General features: G+C 35.7%; 1 protein-coding gene across 1 annotated transcript in view; it reads left to right on the forward strand.

The window, feature by feature from the left end:
- The window catches only part of spock1 (SPARC (osteonectin), cwcv and kazal like domains proteoglycan 1), a 164,293-nt gene that overhangs the window by 136,812 nt on the left and 9,216 nt on the right, over positions 1-18,265 (forward strand). Inside the window, exons 7-10 of the mRNA XM_039662910.2 lie at positions 16,680-16,796; positions 17,546-17,767; positions 17,886-17,948; positions 18,031-18,168. Coding sequence (XP_039518844.1) covers positions 16,680-16,796; positions 17,546-17,767; positions 17,886-17,948; positions 18,031-18,168 — 540 coding nt within the window. The remainder of the gene's footprint in view (positions 1-16,679; positions 16,797-17,545; positions 17,768-17,885; positions 17,949-18,030; positions 18,169-18,265) is intronic.

Genomic DNA, 18,265 nt, shown 5'->3' on the forward strand with positions numbered 1-18,265 from the left:
AAGTAATATTAATACAATTAATACAACTTTATTTTGTATATTTTTATCACACAAATTACAAAAAATGCTTTATGTCCTCATACTATTACAACAATTTTTGATAATATATTTGTATTAAATCAAGAATTTGGGAACAAAATGAAACATTTCATAGGGCACTATTATTGTAAAAATTGTGATAAAATATTATATGGTTAACGTTCCATTAAGTCAATTGTCACGTGTAGATGAACATGCACGAATCAAAGATAAATTAGGAATCATTGACATCACAAGCCCGGGCAGTTCTCAGCTTTATGCAAAGTTGCAATAGCCAATCGCTGTGAGGTTCAGGTAGTGACGTCTGTCTTGAGCATTTATTAATAAATTTGTGTTGGAGTTAATGCTGGATTTAGTGCACAAATTTGACGCTTTGCAGTTGTTATAAATGTTAAATATTGCAGTGGATGCTTTCATTGTGATTATACTGACTGGGTTTACAAAAGTTTATAAAACTGACAGGATATCTTTACTTGGAGCATTTGGAAACTTGCCAAATTTTGCCTTATTTTGCTATTATTATATATTAAACACACTCGCTATAGACACACTAAACTAAAACTGGACATAACAGAGCATAACCATTACATCAATCGATTAGAAATGCTTTTTAAACAGTTAAATTTAATTCATTAAAACGGGACCCAGAAAAATGTAAAACACTGAATTTGGGTAAAAAATACAATGGATTTCATAGGACCTAAACCTTTATTTTTCTTAAACATTAATGCTAAATTGTATAGGTTTTATGACTGTAATTAACTAGACTGGCTAATGCATACAATTTAGTTGAAACAGAATCCAGAAAAACTAACAGCGAAAAACAGATTTAAACAGAAGATTTTACTTTTATGAGTTTAGATAATGTTATCCGAAGCGACTTAGGAGAAATTGAATCCATGATCCCGACCAGCTGAACCACAGAAATTCCTGGAGAGACTGGAAAAGAGAGAAAAGGAGGTGAGGATGATTACAGATGGAGCCGGAGGGGGTGGAGATGGGCGATTGGTTTGTTAGGATGAAAGGAGGGATGGAGACGGAGAGAGAAACGACCCGGAGAGAAACACAAGAGATTTTTCACTCACAGCAGGAGAGAAAAGTGAAAATAGAGGGATCACCTGAGAGAAAATACTGTAGAGAGTGTGTGTGTGTGTGTGTGTAACAACACTCGCTCATTATGTTTTGAAGAATCGTTTTTCACGCTTTACTCTGCAATATAATACAACACACACACACACACACACACACACTCATCTTTCTTCATTGGGCCTTAGAGGAAAAACAGCAATATGAGCCTTCCAGTGGAAAATTACATCCAGCGAAATCTGTGTGTCAGGGATCCTTGTGTTTCTAGGTCATTCTGTTACGCAGAATATCTTCCCATCATATGTCTTCATCTTATATAGATGGAAATCACAATTAGTTATTTGCTTTTATCATAAAATTACCATTAACTGAACACATGTCCCAGGAAGGTGAAGCACTTCTGAAATGTATATTGTTTTAATTGCTTTAATTAGTTTTTCATTGTCTTGTTAAATCCCTAACCAAAGCCAGTTGTTAAATGACATCATCCTACAGGAAGTGACATATTTTCTGCTGGGAGATCAGCAATGCATACTTTCTTTTTACTATTGTTTGAATGATCAAGTTATATTTAATGTAACTGAGCTCATCAAACACAGATGTGAACGGCTCGTCGTTCAGAAAATCCTCTAATTCCTCCTGAATCTCAGGTGCACCTGTCGAGCATTAATATGATGGTTTAATACATCAGAATAAATGTCACTGGAGTGTTTGACTCTCTCACACTTGTGAACACTTCATTTTAAAGGTCAAACATATCAATAGTTCTCTCTAGCAGGCTTACGTGATCAAAAAATTAGGAGATGATAAATACGTTATTCAGTGCTGTGTGTTTTCATTTAACTGTCTGCATTCGTTTAGTATGACAGCTTGTAATGTTTGTCAGGGTTTTTTCCAGCAAATCAGTTGTAATTTAGGCCCATTTAAAATAAATGGCATTTAAAATAATAAAAAAAGTGTTCATTCTACAAGAAGGAGAAGCACTGATATGTGTCCTTGTAGATTTAAGAGTTTAATGGGGAAGAATTATTTTTTTATATACTTGTTCTATAGCCTGGAATATTTTACCTTGTTGTATAAAGCAGATGAAAGTTAAAGGTGTTTTAAGAAAGGTAGTTAAAGAATGGCTTTTTTATCATTTATTTAAAGGTGATGTAGTGTGAGATGCTGAACTTTACGGTTTTATTTTTGAAATGTTGTATGAACAATAATTATACAATTGTTTATATCTTGTCTAATAAAGCAAACAATCAAATATCTGATTTCAGTTGTTCACAATCAGATCTCATTTGTTAACATCAGTTAAAGGAGTAGTTCACTTTTAAAAATAACTTTTGCTGATAATTTCCTCACCCCCATGTCATCCAAGATGTCCATGTCTTTCTTTCTTCAGTCGAAAAGAAATTAAGGTTTTTGATGAAAACATTCCAGGATTTTTCTCCATATAATGGACTTCAATGGGGTCCAAACGGTTCAAGGTCCAAAAGACACTTTCAGTGCAAACTATTGAAAGGGCTTTAAACGACACCAGACGATGAATAAGGGTCTTATCTAGCGAAACGATCGCTCATTTAAAAAAAATAAAAATAAACAAAGTTTAAGTTTTATAAGCTCAAATGCTCGCCTTGCTCTGTTCTGTGATGCACATTTGTGAGAAAAATGCTGGAATGTTTTCATCAAAAACCTTAATTTCTTTTCGACTGAAGAAAGAATGGCATGGATATCTTGGATGGCGTGGGGGTGAGTAAATTATCAGCAAAAGTTTTTTTTAAAAGTGAACTAATGCATTAGCAAAAATGATCCAACTTAGTCATTTAGTTTCAATCTTCTGGGTGGACTGAAGAGAACTGAGTGTCTCTGCATACTACACCAACATAATATTTCAGAATAACCCCTTTAAGAGTAACTTATGTTGCATTTTAGTGGATTTCCTCATTATTCTGTGTTTAGCAAAAATAAAAATATTTTGAACACCAAATGTTAGGAGTTTTGATCATACTATATTTATGCTATTACATGTTTACAGTTTCTGAATAAAATGTGTATTGTTTGCCTAGTGGTTGCTAGGGTGTTTCTATGTGGTTGCTAAGGTGTTAGGAGTGTTTTTAACACATTAATGCCCCTATTTACTTCAAGCGAAATTGAAATAACAAACTGGTTTGACGTTTGGCCAAAACGGAGAACTGTTTTGGGACATTAAAAGTGTAGACGGCGCCTGGATGTTCACTAACAGTGTATTGCGGCAAATGTATATCAAACTTATTTTTACCCCAGGGCGAAGAGAAAAAACGTTCTTCTCCTAAAGTATTTTGGGCTTTTTGTTTGGAGCCTGGATCCAGAAGGTGAAAATGGTCTATTAAAGTAACAGCACAATGATCTCCTCCTCAACAGGAGTAATACATCTGGAGCATAAATGCAAAGTTTAATACTAGTAATAAAACAAGATGCTGTGAAATCGCTTGTTTCACAGACCTCGGTAGTTTACTTTTAGTGGAGCAGACCACCTGAGATCCTTCACTTTTGCGTTGAAAGTTTGCATTAATGTATGTGTGTGTGTTGAAGGTGACTCTTCAGTGCCTAACAGAAGTGTTGTGCCTTCGGACGTCCTACTTTATACTCTGATTACCCAAAATTCAATGGGACCAACACACACACATATACACAGCTTGCACAATTCCTTGTGGGAGTGTGTGTGTGTGTGTGTGTGTGTGTGTGTGTGTGTGTGTAAAAACCTGAATTTGCATTGTTGCCAGACTTGATCAATCATCAGAAAAGCCACGGTGCTCCTCTGTTCTTCGTGAAATCTCACACATGTTGTTAGCGGGCGCCCCTGATGAATATTGTGTATTTTGATTAAAAGAAGTAAAAGAGACTCAAAGTTCAGCACTGGGAAACTAAATAGGGACAAAAGAAAAGCACAGCTAATTAATTAAAGATCTTCATTATCAGCGTTTCCCTCTGTTAGTCCAGCTCGTGGCAATAGAAGAAGGACGATAAGAAAAGTAAGAGCTGTTTTATTTGCTCACACTCTCTCTCTTTTTCTGTCTTTGACTGCAAACCAATTCATAATCAGACTCTCTTAGATTAAACGCTTTTCACAATATTGTTTAAAAGCAGCTTTACAGAAAATCATGATGTTAAATTGTAAGTTCGCAGATTTTCAACCCGCTCTGTAATGTCAGTAGTATGTAAATGAATGATGTTTTACTCTTTCTCTGTGTTACCTGGGTCAGAAATTCCAGCAAAAGTCCCCTGGATGATCCAAAATGCTTTTGACAGCTCCAGCGCTTTTGTGAAAACTACAGATCATGCTTCCACATTTTTGTATCCTCGACCACAGACAGTTGGATCTATGGAAGCTTGTTTCCGCCACAGAATGAAAAATAAAAAAGGTAATAGTGACTTTTTATCTCACAATTCTGACTTGTTTTCTCACAATTGAGAGTTTACATCTCACAATTCTGACTTTATTTATCAGAATTGCGTGTTATAAAGTCAGAATTGCGTGATATAAAGTCGCAATTGGATGTTATAAAGTCAGAATTGCGAGATATAAAGTCAGAATTGCGTGATATAAAGTCACAATTTGATGTTATAAAGTCAGAATTGCGACATATAAAGTCAGAATTGTGTGATATAAAGTCACAATTGGATGTTATAAAGTCAGAATTGCATGATATAAAGTCAGAATTGTGTGATATAAAGTCACAATTGGATGTTATAAAGTCAGAATTGCGAGATAAAATCAGAATTGCATGATATAAAGTCGCAATTGGATGTTATAAAGTCAGAATTGCGTGATATAAAGTCAGAATTATGTGATATAAAGTCAGAATTGCGTGATATAAAGTCGCAATTGGATGTTATAAAGTCAGAATTGTGTGATATAAAGTCAGAATTGCGAGATATAAAGTCAGAATTTCGAGATAAAGTCAGAATTGCGTGATATAAAGTCGCAATTGGATGTTATAAAGTCAGAATTGCGTGATATAAAGTCAGAATTGTGTGATATAAAGTCGCAATTGGATGTTATAAAGTCAGAATTGTGTGATATAAAGTCAGAATTGCGAGATATAAAGTCAGAATTTCAAGATAAAGTCAGAATTGCGTGATATAAAGTCGCAATTGGATGTTATAAAGTCAGAATTGAGAGATAAAAAGTCAGAATTACGAGATAAAGTCAGAATTGCGTGATATAAAGTCGCAATTGGATGTTATAAAGTCATAATTGCGAGATATAAAGTCAGAATTGGATGTTATAAAGTCAGAATTGCGACATATAAAGTCAGAATTGTGTGATATAAATTCGCAATTGGATGTTATAAAGTCATAATTGCGAGATATAAAGTCAGAATTGGATGTTATAAAGTCAGAATTGCGACATATAAAGTCAGAATTGTGTGATAAATTCGCAATTGGATGTTATAAAGTCAGAATTGCGACATATAAAGTCAGAATTGTGTGATATAAATTCGCAATTGGATGTTATAAAGTCAGAATTGCGAGATAAAATCAGAATTGCGTGATATAAAGTCGCAATTGGATGTTAAAAAGTCAGAATTTGTGAGATATAAAGTCAGAATTGCGAGATAAAGTCAGAATTGCGTGATATAAAGTCGCAATTGGATGTTATAAAGTCAGAATTGCGTGATATAAAGTCAGATTTGCGAGATATAGTCAGAATTGCGTTATATAAAGTCAGAATTGCGTGATATAAAGTCAGAATTGTGAGATATAAAGTCAGAAATGCATTATATAAAGTCAGAATTGTGAGATTTAAACTATTCTGATGGGAAAAAATGGCGTTTTGCTTCAGAGGGTGTGGTGGAACTGACCGTTTGACATAAAACACTATGTTGATGGTCATCCAGTTTAAAATGTTGACTATAATGACTAAAAGATTGTCCATCATTGTGTTCTCTCCATATTTGCATATTTATATATATATATATATATACTGTATATATATATATAAACAATCAAGCAGTTGAGATTTGCTATTTAACATGCAACACCCTATGTGAGGATGTTTGCAGATAAAGTTGGACGTGTGTATCCAAATGTATAAAGAGCTGGGTGATAATATAGTTTATATCTATACTTTGCAATGAAATAGAAAATCAGGCAGTGATATTTGTTATACAGTGTGTATTGCTTTACACGAGGGTACTGTATGTATGTGGAAAAAGTTAGATGTAATATATATCCAACTTTACAAGTCTGGTGACAATAAAGTTAAAATTGTGATGATATAAACAAACACGCAGCTGAGATATAGTACTATATATTGCTTTATGTGATGGTATACAGGTAACGTGGGGTGTACTATATATCATATTTTTATTATAGCAGTAATATAGTGTGTGTGTGCGCGCTGTGTTAATTTTATTCTATTCAGATCTTCAACCCCTAAAATTCAAACGCACTGAAGACGCTTTCAAAATTAATAAATTCTAGCCACTTCCTCAAATTTTTCAATTGGGAATTGAATAAATCATGAGTTGTTCTCCTACATTTCTTGATGTCAATCGTTCAGCTGATGAAATATTAAGAATAGGTCTTTCTAAAGAGTTTGCAGTTGCGTGTGTGGGTTTGTTTGGTAGTTAAGCTATACAGGAACAAGAAATAATTATCTTCCAAACATCATCATATTATATAAATTGCACATAAGAAATTGAAATCTAAGCTTATAGGAAGGAAAGCTTGGTAATGAATGCACCTGGGGCTTTTGGGAGGCTGCATGGATTGCTTGGCTCATGAAAATCGATTCGTTTTCTCAAGTGCAGAAATCACATTCTGAGACGTTTTAGCTCAGGAATAGTTGAAGTTTGAAAGAGTTTGAGTTTGTTGGATGTTTGTAGTCATGTGTTGGTGCTTGTTTGCGGTTGAGCTTCTCTGTTTGATCCACTTGTCTTTCCCAACCTGCTGATCTGTGTTCAATCGAGAAACAACCATAATCCTTCACTCTGGCAGAAGATGAATCACTGAAGATCTCAGTTTTCATTCTCAGTTCATCGCTCTCTGAACCATTCCTGTTCCTCCACTGGCCACCCACCAGCTGCGAACAGCACGTTCACACGCTCCTCCTGCTCCTGTTTCAGAGTCTGGATGAGTTCCTGAGCCTCGAGAAAGAGAAAGAGCTGATTTTTTGAATCATTGACAACACCCACTCAACATATGCTTCTACCCAGGATGCACACACGCATACTCGCATCGCACTCTTGATTTGCATTTACAGAAACTGCTCGGTTACAGAGATTAATTCTTTTAACCAGATTCCCAGTTTCATTTTAATTAAGCAGAGCTCCAGGCATAGAAACGCAAACATGCCAGAATGACGGACCTCCATCAGGAATTAAATCTCTGCAGCGGTATGTCAAAGCCCCTCCGATAAGAGCAAATTAACTCTGCCATCTGTCTGGACTGGAGGAGAACCTTGCACAAAATTTGGGGAACTGAAGACCGTATCTGCTGGAGGACTTTCAAAATGTAGAATTATTCTCAGTATAGTAATTCATATTAAAGTAATGTCATCTGATTACCAGAATACACACTAGAGAAAGTGAGGATGTCAGCAAAACATTTTGACCAGTAAAACAACACTGTTGTTCCATGCAGTAAAGAATTTTTTTTTTTGGAATATTTTACTTTATATCATAGAAAATATAGTCTGTCTTTTCAAGTAAAACAAAATAAAATAAAAAATAAAGGTGCAGTGTGTGACTTTTAGCGGCATCTAGTGGTCAGGTTGCGAATTGCAACCAAAAAAAGCTACGGTGGCCGACAGGAAAAGATGTCATCGTCTGAGACAGCAGAGAGTAGCCAGTTTAGCAATGAGGATTCTTTACAAAGATAAATTAAGAAAATATGTTTGCTTTTTTTGTTCAGTAAAACTATTTTATTGCGAATATGATCGTTACTTGTTCATCATTGTGTCAGTGTTTTATTTGCTGACTTTAGCTAGCTTCTTTACATAAGGAACAAGGTAGTGACGAAACGCGCTCTGTAGTAGTTTGTCCGTTTAGGACCGTAGAAACATGTCTGTGCAAAATGGCAATTTCAATGTGAGGGGACCCACGGTTTATGATAGAAATGGCTCATTGTAAGGTAATAAAATCATAACGGTTCATTATGTCAGGTATACACCACTGAAAACATTATATTGCATTTCTGTCTACAGATCCTCCTAAATATTACACAATGCACCTTTAAATTGATCAAAAGTGAGAGTAAAGAGATTTATAATGTTAACAAATATTTCTATTTCAAATGAATGCTGTACTTTTGAACTTTCTATTTATAAAAAATCCTGATTACAGTTTCCACAAAAATATGAAGCAGCACAACCGTTTTCAACATTGAAAATAATCAGAAATGTTTCTTGAGCAGACAATTCTGCTTTATTATTCTGCTTTGATTTTAAAATGTATTACAATAAAACATTTATTTTACATTGCAGCAATATTTCCCAATATTACCATTTTACTGTATTTTTAATCAAATGAATGCAGTGAGCATAAGACTTCTTTCAAAACATAAAAAAAAAATCTTTTGGACCCCAAACTTTTTATTTATTTACTTATTTATTTATTCTGATTGCATAATGCTGTTTAAAATATTCACGCCTGATTAGACATTTGAAACTAAACATGTATAATGTAAAATGTAAGGGTGTTTAGAAATCAAATTTAGCCTCTTTTGACTTGTGTGGATACAGACAGTTTTGACCTCAAAAGATGATGTAGTTTCATTAGATGTCATGTACTGTATTTGACCTTTTACAGCATTTTGCCTGTTAGAAATATATGCTCTGTTTTAGTGTCATTTTAAGGTAGGGTAGAATTAAATGGATGGCAAAACTCAGTATTTTGTTTGCGCACCCACTTCTGTCACCTCATGTACTCCTAAGGGGACGTGTACCCCAGTTTGGGAAACACTGACCTAGTTGATTGTTATCAGGCCAATTATCAAATGTGATTGTAGTGAAGACACATTTTACTCGCTATTACAGGCTCTTTCTCACTGTGTGTGTGTGTTTGTGTTTATAACGCCATATGGGGACATGATTGAATTCAGATGAGTAGCAGCAGGAATTTAACCCTGGATGCCCTTTGACCTTTAAGATCATCTACCTGTGTTGTCACATCTGTGTTTTGCATCTGTTACCTTAACAATAGTACAGTGACAGAAAAGATGCAGCCATGGAAACCGTAGATTCTGCCATCTGTCAAATTCTTTTCAGCAGTGCAAGCTTTTGTTCGAGTCACTCTGTGCAGTAATTTGCTAACCTTTTGTCGAGAAATGAAAACAGGTTGCACCACAACCATTATTTGCACTCACACAAATGCTCCCAAATGTATTTTTATGTCGCACAGATTAAATTTCAGGAGCATATGCTACCAAAATGGTCGCAATTTTGAGCTCATCAAGCTACACCTTTCTTATTGTTTTGAATATGTGACCTCTCGCGGTGGATATTTCAGTTGTTTACATTAACACCTCCACGTTTACTCATCTGAAGGCTCTTATTAAACATGATTCACTGCTGACACTGAAAGCACGTTGATCTAATTGAACAGCATTGTGATATTAAATTCTAACATTACATTTTGTGTGTGTGTGGATTCAAATAAATATATATTTAAAAGCACTTAATTGCAAGATCAGTTCAGAGACAGACTAGCATCTCGTTCCAAACCTGCTATGACGCATTTCTTGCTTGGAAAAACAAACGGAGATGTGCTGTTGAGCTCTAAAACAACAAAAAGCTCCATAAAAGTGTGTGTTACACTCCAGGAGACTATTGTGGGGGGAACAAATACAAATTTAAGTAATTCAAAGTGAAAATCACTAGCCTGACTTCGTCATACTCATATTCAAGAAAGAATATGAGTCTGAAACTGCTCCGTTGGGCTTTGATTATGAGGCGTGTCGTAACCGAACCAGGAAAAAAAAAACTCTGCACTCAATTGGATAGTCGGTAGACCTACAACCAATCAGAGCAACGCAGTAAGTCAACTCCTTTGCATAGCGCAGTTTTCAAATACAGAACATAGCCTAACTTTATTTATTTTAGAAGTTAAATAACGAGTGTTACTTCTTTTACTTACTTCTCCATGAGTGCCACCAAAGGAGAAACCACAACGACCACAGGCTTTTCATTACGTCCCATCTTCTTAACGACAGTCAGAGCCAGCTGATAAGTTAAGTTACACTTTTCCCGAATCATGTAGGAAGGACGCCAAAAATATCTTTCTAATCGACAAATGCGTTGATTGCAGTTCTCTGTTTGTCTATTAAAAATTAATGCGCTGTCGATTTATTTTACAAAAGACGCGACAGCGGAATCTATACATCTCAATTCTCCAGCTGCAGTCATCTTTGATAACGTGATGATTACGTCCCTGCAGATCATCTGTCCATCATCGTATAAAGCCCGCCCTCGCAATTTGATTGGCTCGATCATTTTTTGACTGATCATCATAATTACTCCTCAATGGATCAAGTCCAGACCGGACTTCCCGACCAAAAAAAATGTTGTGGGCGGAGTTCGGGATGGCATCCAGGCTAGAAAATCACATAAGCAAACTAATATTTCCAGCAAATACACTGCACAAATGAATTTTCGATTTTGTAATTAAAAGATTTTTGTAGTGCATTTTACAAAAAAAAAAATATTTAAGTCTTTTTTTTTTTCAATGTGTTGCTGTTTCTTTGTAATTATTTGTGAAATTAGCAATTACAGAGTGAAAAATGTTTCTTAGCTCTTTTTAAGTAAATCCTTCTCCAGTATCTTTCAGTTTAGTCAGTTTAATTTGGTTCTGTGCATCACCAAGTCATAACTACTGTTGTGACACTTTTATGATTCTTTTTTTATGTTTCTTGGCTTAACAGCTTTGGTCACCATGCACTTTCATTATATGGATACAGTGACATTTTTTCATCAATGTGTGATCTATTCTTTTGATTAAATGTGATAATCTATCTGGCACGCTCTGTATGTGGTATCAGTAGATCTGATGTCATTACTGCTGAGACCGCTCCGAAGCGTTTCTGTGTGTAATCTTGTCCCCCTGCTGTTAATCATTCGGAGAGACGATTTTCTGTAGGGAATTACTAATATCTACGTCTGTCTGAATTAAATGCGTTCATCATCTCGTCCGGAGCAGAGTTTGTGTGAAAGGCGACTGCTGCTGTTAGCGTTTATCTGTAAAGGCGAGCGCTGGAGACGGAGGAGCGACCGTCCCGGATGAGAGTCAGCAGTTATCGTTCACACCGTACGTACAGATGTCTGCGGGAGCAATCGGAGCCTGGCGACAGCGTCCTTTAATTACTGAGACGGCAACGAAATCAAACTACCTGTCAATCAAAAAGAGGACTAGAAACATCTCCAGGTTTATCTTTAGCACTCTGGAAAGACTGACATATGAAATAATAACCGGAAAAAATTAATTAAAAATAGCTACGTTTTTAAACTTTTAAGAAAGTTTGCATTTGTTTTTGAGTATCATATTTGAAACATCAGGCTTTCATGGCTAATATAGTCTGATAAAGTGAGATTGTGGTGGGTTTTTGTTTCTTCAGAGGCCAAAACAACACAAATATGCAATTTGTTGCAGCTGTTGCTATTTAAATGAGCAAAATAAGTCAATATAACAGTATAACAACTTGCATTAATACGCTATAATAGGCTACTATTTTATGCATATAAATATCAGTCGTCATTCTATCTGCCAATATCTTATGCTTAGTTTTATGATTAAAGCTCTGTAGGTTTAAATTGTATTATGCAATGCAATGCATTGATGATTGAGTGATAGAAAAAAACTGATGATCATATTTAATACTCACATTTTAACATGATTATTTTCAGCAAATACACTGAATGCATACAATGTTAAACCATACATAAAATTGGCGTATGGATAATCAAGTGAACCAAAGTTGCTTCAGTCAAGCAAGTGTTCATCTTGAATTATTATACAATATAAGTTATTTTTATTAACTTTATATAAATCAGTAAAGATTTCACAGCAAAAAGACATGTGAACCACAACCTGAAGCGGGACATTTTTACAATTATACTAAAAGGCTTTTTACTTCCTGAAGATAGATTGGTAGAACAGGATTTTCAGCAAAGTTTGGATCATGTTGATCGTTTAGACGCCTTAGAAATGTATACAGGCTTCATTGTTAACCTGCATGATTAACTGAGTTTTTAAATTGTATTGTATGGAAATCAGTGTAAATATAAAAGTCAAACATGGTCTGATTTTTCCCTGAAATCAGATGAACAACTAGAGCAACTGTATATGAAGAGTTCAGATGCAAAAGCCTCTAAGTGCCATTTGAAATTTTCTTCTTTAATGATGATTTTTATCAAACTTGTATATTTAAGTTCAGTGATTTCACTTTAATGGCAATGATAATTACCTATTAATTGTTGTTTAAGTGAAATTACTGAACTTAAATATACAAGTTTGATAAAAATCATCATTAAAGAAGAAAATTTCAAATGGCATTTAGAGGCTTTTGCATCTGAACTCTTCATATATAAATATATAACAACAACTATATATATATATATATATATATATATATAGTTACAAACCTCAGAAAGGTGCTGATAGAGTCAAATATTTAACATTTAAATTGATGTTATTCTGTTGTTAAGTAACTATAATTTTATATTTAGTTTGTTGTCATTAAACTGTTGCTCTATTATGACAATAGTTGATCTGAAAGACAATCTGACCATAGAAGATGAATTGTGTGTTTGCATACTTGTGTTTCCTGCCTCTTGCTCACACCACACACACACACACACATTTAAATTTCTAGATTTGTCTTTCATCTTCTCTGCTCTCAGATCTGGGTATTTATCTGAGGAACAAGGACAGACAGTAAGTGTGTGTGTGTGTGTGTGTGTGTGTGTGTGTGTGTGTGTGTGTGTGTGTGTGTGTGTGTTATCAGTTTCTATCAGTCAGGTGGCTTATTCTGAAAAGCCATTTCCCTCCTGACATTCGCCTATTTTGAGTTTGCTGGTTTGCGCTGATGTTAGTGGAAATAGAAGTGACATGTTTCTGTCACAAAACTATAACAATACAATTCAGCTGAATTATTGCACTTTAACCAACACACACACACACTTCAGTTTGACTCCTGCAGACTTTCACTTTTATTCTGAAGTTGAACATGCACTTGTTCTGTGTAAGTAGCCGATATGGTAATATTACAAGATGATTTCACTGAGGTCCTTTTCATAACTGCAGCAATGTGTTTGCATTTTTATATCGTGTGTGTGTTTATGATGCTTTACTGTGCCATCAAACCCTTTACTGCACTTCAATCTCCTTCATTTATTAACTGCTTGTTCTACATAGGGTCATGGGACCATTTTATTTATTTTATTTTATTTCAGACCAATTGTAGGGTCGTGTTGATGTTATTATATTTTATTATTTACAAACTGCTTGTCCTATGTATATAGGTCCTATGTATGCATATATTATATATTATATTATTCATTCATTACATATGTTTTCCAAATGACTTGTCTCTTGTAGGCTTGTGGAGATGCTGGAGCATTTATTATTTTATTATTACATTTATATTGTGGAGTCGTGTGGATGCTGGGGCCTTTATTTTTATTTTATTTAATTTTATTCTCTTTATATTTAGACTTTTATATGTTAAACAATAAACATATAAAACTTAGCAAACACATTATATACTTAAGTTTGCACATTGTTTGAAGATCTTTGGAAAAGTGGGGATATATACTACAGCAAATTATTCAGAGAAAAAAATCTACATATTTAATGATTATCGAAATAGCTGTGAGTTGCGGCCTACATTTATGCCACACTTTTTGATTTTCCTCTCAGATGTTTCTTAGATTTACTGCAGTGGCTCTTTTACCAGTTTCAAAGAGTCTGTCAGCTGGATAATCTTCAGACATTTCTTATTAAAAACATACTTTGTTAATGTTTTTCCCAGTCCACCGTATTTACTGGACACATACAGAGAGACACATGCTGGAGGTAATCTCCATAATCCTCCCTACTGGCACTGTGTGTTTCTCCTGCTTTATGAATAGTGTAAACCAGAGTTATGATTGCAATACTGAATACACACACACACACACACACAAACAAACACAGATGTGATGTATCATAGCACAGATATATCTGCCTTCCTCCAGTAGAATAGAGGGATTACACTGCTGTGTTATCTGCGTCCTGCTACAGAAGTGTGATTCACACAACTACCAAAATAATCCAACACTTTCAGAAAGAGACGCATACAGGATTATGTAGGGAAGATTGTGTGTGTGTGAGAGAGAGAGAGAGTGTGTTATAATGCTGTAAGATTGCATATAGACCAAAAACAAAACTTTGCAACAAAAACTAAATCGCTTGCATTGCTGTCAATAGAGCTGTCGCTTCAGCTTAAGATGAAAGATGGCCTGTTAAAGGCGTTTACATGGATTTATTTTTGTGCATTTTTATATATTTATAAAGAAAACCTCCTTGCATTTTGTGCTGTTTCTGGCTTATTAACCATCTTTTTATTTCTAACCATATGTGTGTGTGCGTATATACACTCACCTAAAGGATTATTAGGAACACCATACTAATATCGCCTTCAGAACTGCCTTAATTCTACGTTGCATTGATTCAACAAGGTGCTGAAAGCATTCTTTAGAAATGTTGGCCCATATTGATAGGATCGCATCTTGCAGTTGATGGAGATTTGTGGGATGCACATCCAGGGCCACCACATCCCAAAGACGCTCTATTGGGTTGAGATCTGGTGACTGTGGGGGCTATTTTAGTACAGTCAACTCATTGTCATGTTCAAGAAACCAATTTGAAATGATTCGATATTTGTGACATGGTGCATTATCCTGCTGGAAGTAGCCATCAGAGGATTATATGGGTGGCCATAAAGGGATGGACATGGTCAGAAACAATGCTCAGGTAGGCCGTGGCATTTAAACGATGCCCAATTGGCACTAAAGGGCCTAAAGTGTGCCAAGAAAACATCCCCCACACCATTACACCACCACCACCAGCCTGCACAGTGGTCACAAGGCATGATGGATCCATGTTCTCATTCTGTTTACGCCAAATTCTGACTCGACCATCTGAATGTCTCAACAGAAATCGAGACTCATCAGACCATGGCAACATTTTTCCAGTCTTCAACTGTCCAATTTTGGTGAGCTCTTGCAAATTGTAGCCTCTTTTTCCTATTTGTAGTGGAGATGAGTGGCACCCGGTGGGGTCTTCTGCTGTTGTAGCCCATCCGCCTCAAGGTTGTGTGTGTTGTCTTCTTCACAAATGCTTTGCTGAATACCTCGGTTGTAACGAGTGGTTATTTCAGTCAAAGTTGCTCTTCTATCAGCTTGAATCAGTCGGCCCATTCTCCTCTGACCTCTCGCATCAACAAGGCATTTTCGCCCACAGGACTGCCGCATACTGGATGTTTTTCCCTTTTCACACCATTCTTTGTAAACCCTAGAAATGGTTGTGCGTGAAAATCCCAGTAACTGAGCAGACCGGCCCGTCTGGCACCAACAACCATGCCACGCTCAAAATTGTAATTTTGCTTCTCAATTAAATGTCTCTTGATTTAAGAATGTTTTGATTTTTTTTTTAAATGGAAAACAAGGCTAAACAAGAAATACAGTTTAGATCTACCATGATAAACCATTTTCATTTTACAGGCGTACGAGGGACTCACATGACTATATTACAGTGTGGCAAATAATATTGAGGAAGCGACATCATTTTATTCATGTCGTTCATTTAGAGCGGTTCTCTGAAACAAGCCTCCATTATGTCAAAAACTCACATTCTCATCACGATAAAAGTGTAAAATTACAGCCCCGCGGCTATGTTCAATTCCTCGATTCAGATGAGAATTAATTTAACATGCAACCCCAATGTTTGTCAAAATCACTAGATTGTTCAGCCTGGAAGTTTCTCCTGCAGTCTTTGGAGAAAATCATTGACATTTCTGTTTCAGACGGCAATAAAATCACATTCTAGCGGATGTAATTGCTGAAATTACCTTAAACCCTCACAAAAAATAACAACTCCGTTTGAATAAAGCTCTTGATTTTATTCTGCCGAGGTTTCCCTTCTGTTTCAATCACACATACAATTCTTAAAAGAGAACAATCTTAAATGAGATCTCTTTCATATCCCAACATTTTCTCCTGATGAGATTTCAATATGTGCTGAAACATTTCAGATCTGAGCTGTTCCATTTGATGTATGTCCATCATTTTAGGACCAGTGAACTCCATTAACTCTCCTGAGTCATAAAAGAGAAGCATCTGAGCAATAAAAAAGTTTAGTCACTCTGTACAGGGACTATAAATGTTTCTTTGTCAATACGTTTATAAATAAAGCGAAAGGAAATGAATATTGTTTAAAGAGCTGAATGTAATCAGCGTTCCTCAGTTCAGTGTCAGAGAGACAGATATGTATATCATCAGAACACAGACGTGCTCTTTTAAACCGTGTGCTTTTGTGTTTGTTTAGGCTGCAGTGATGCTGATTTGAGAAGTTTAGCATCCAGACTCAAAGACTGGTTCGGGGTTTTGCACACAGACGCCAACAGAGACCTGAAGACCACCACGAGCGACACTGCACAAGGACGTAAGTGAGCCTCTGTGTGTTTGAATATGGTGAAACATTTATTCAATTGAAGCTCAGAGTCACAACTAGAGCTTTACCCGATTGTTTGCATGTTTATGTACCCGATATCTGATATGCAGAAGTTATTGCGATAGTTATTGTTTTGAGAGTGCAGAATAAATAAAGTGCTTGTTTTAAGTGAGAGCTTTGGTCAGGTATGTAAACAGGTAACAAATAAAGCAATGAAAAATGCTTAATGGAAAATAATAAAAAGCATTGCTACTTTAGTGTATCTTAGCACTCTTTCATCTTTGTTTTTTTTAACCACAGCAGCGACACATATTAATAATAGGTCAAATAAATTCATAGTCTAATGTTTTCAAATGGTGAATAATAATATATACATCACCTTTTCATATGTGTAATCAGTTTTAAAGGGTATATATTTTGGTATAGGGTACATCTACAATCTACTTCACTGGAATAAATACACACATGTCAGGAAAATAACAAACAAAACATACTTATCAAATACATCATTGCAATTACCGAATCTGTCTCAACTGGCTTGTTATCTGAATTATTAATAATGTCTCAGACTGGTAGATTATAAAATACCTGCTGACAAAGCACTATTTTTATCTATGCATTTACTTTTTAGGACTGAATTAAAGGGATTATTTATTATAATTTTAATAGTTTATTGGATTTAACTAATATGTTCGTCCCCCACGAGTATAAACCTGACCGTTTTTCTCTTTCTCCTGTAGGTTTTGACACAAGCATTTTACCCATCTGTAAAGATTCTCTCGGGTGGATGTTCAACAAGCTGGACATGAACTATGACCTCCTCCTCGACCAATCAGAGCTCAGCGCCATTTACCTCGACAAATACGAGCTGTGCATGCGGCCGCTGTTCAACTCCTGCGACTCCTTTAAAGACGGAAAGCTGTCCAACAACGAGTGGTGTTACTGTTTCCAGAAACCTGACGGTGAGTCTGCTAAAAAAAAAATGAGCCTATTGCGGTTAGTAGATGATTTTCAGATATACTTAACCCAGAATATTTCATAATTTCAGTCACTGAAACTGTTTTAAATGTGTTTCTTCAGGCATGCCATGTCAAAATGAGATGAACAGAATTCATTCTCAAAGCCGAAGGAAGATACTGATAGGTGGGTGGATTTGATGAACTGGTGTTAGCTCCTCCCCCTGACCAATCAGACCAATCGTTTGTGTGATTCTCTCTGTCTGTAGGGACGTATGTACCGCGCTGTACTGAAGACGGTTATTTTAAGGCCACTCAGTGTCATGGCAGCACCGCTCAGTGCTGGTGTGTCGACAAATACGGCAACGAGATCGCAGGATCCCGCAGACAGGGCAACCCTACCTGTGGTAAACACACACACACACACACACACACACACAGCCTACATACACCAGTGCCATTTTAGATTTACATATTAATATACAATTATTTTATATAATAAAT

Source organism: Pimephales promelas, chromosome 9 (assembly GCF_988280905.1).
Source record: "Pimephales promelas chromosome 9, fPimPro1.hap1.1, whole genome shotgun sequence".
NCBI lineage: Eukaryota > Metazoa > Chordata > Actinopteri > Cypriniformes > Leuciscidae > Pimephales > Pimephales promelas.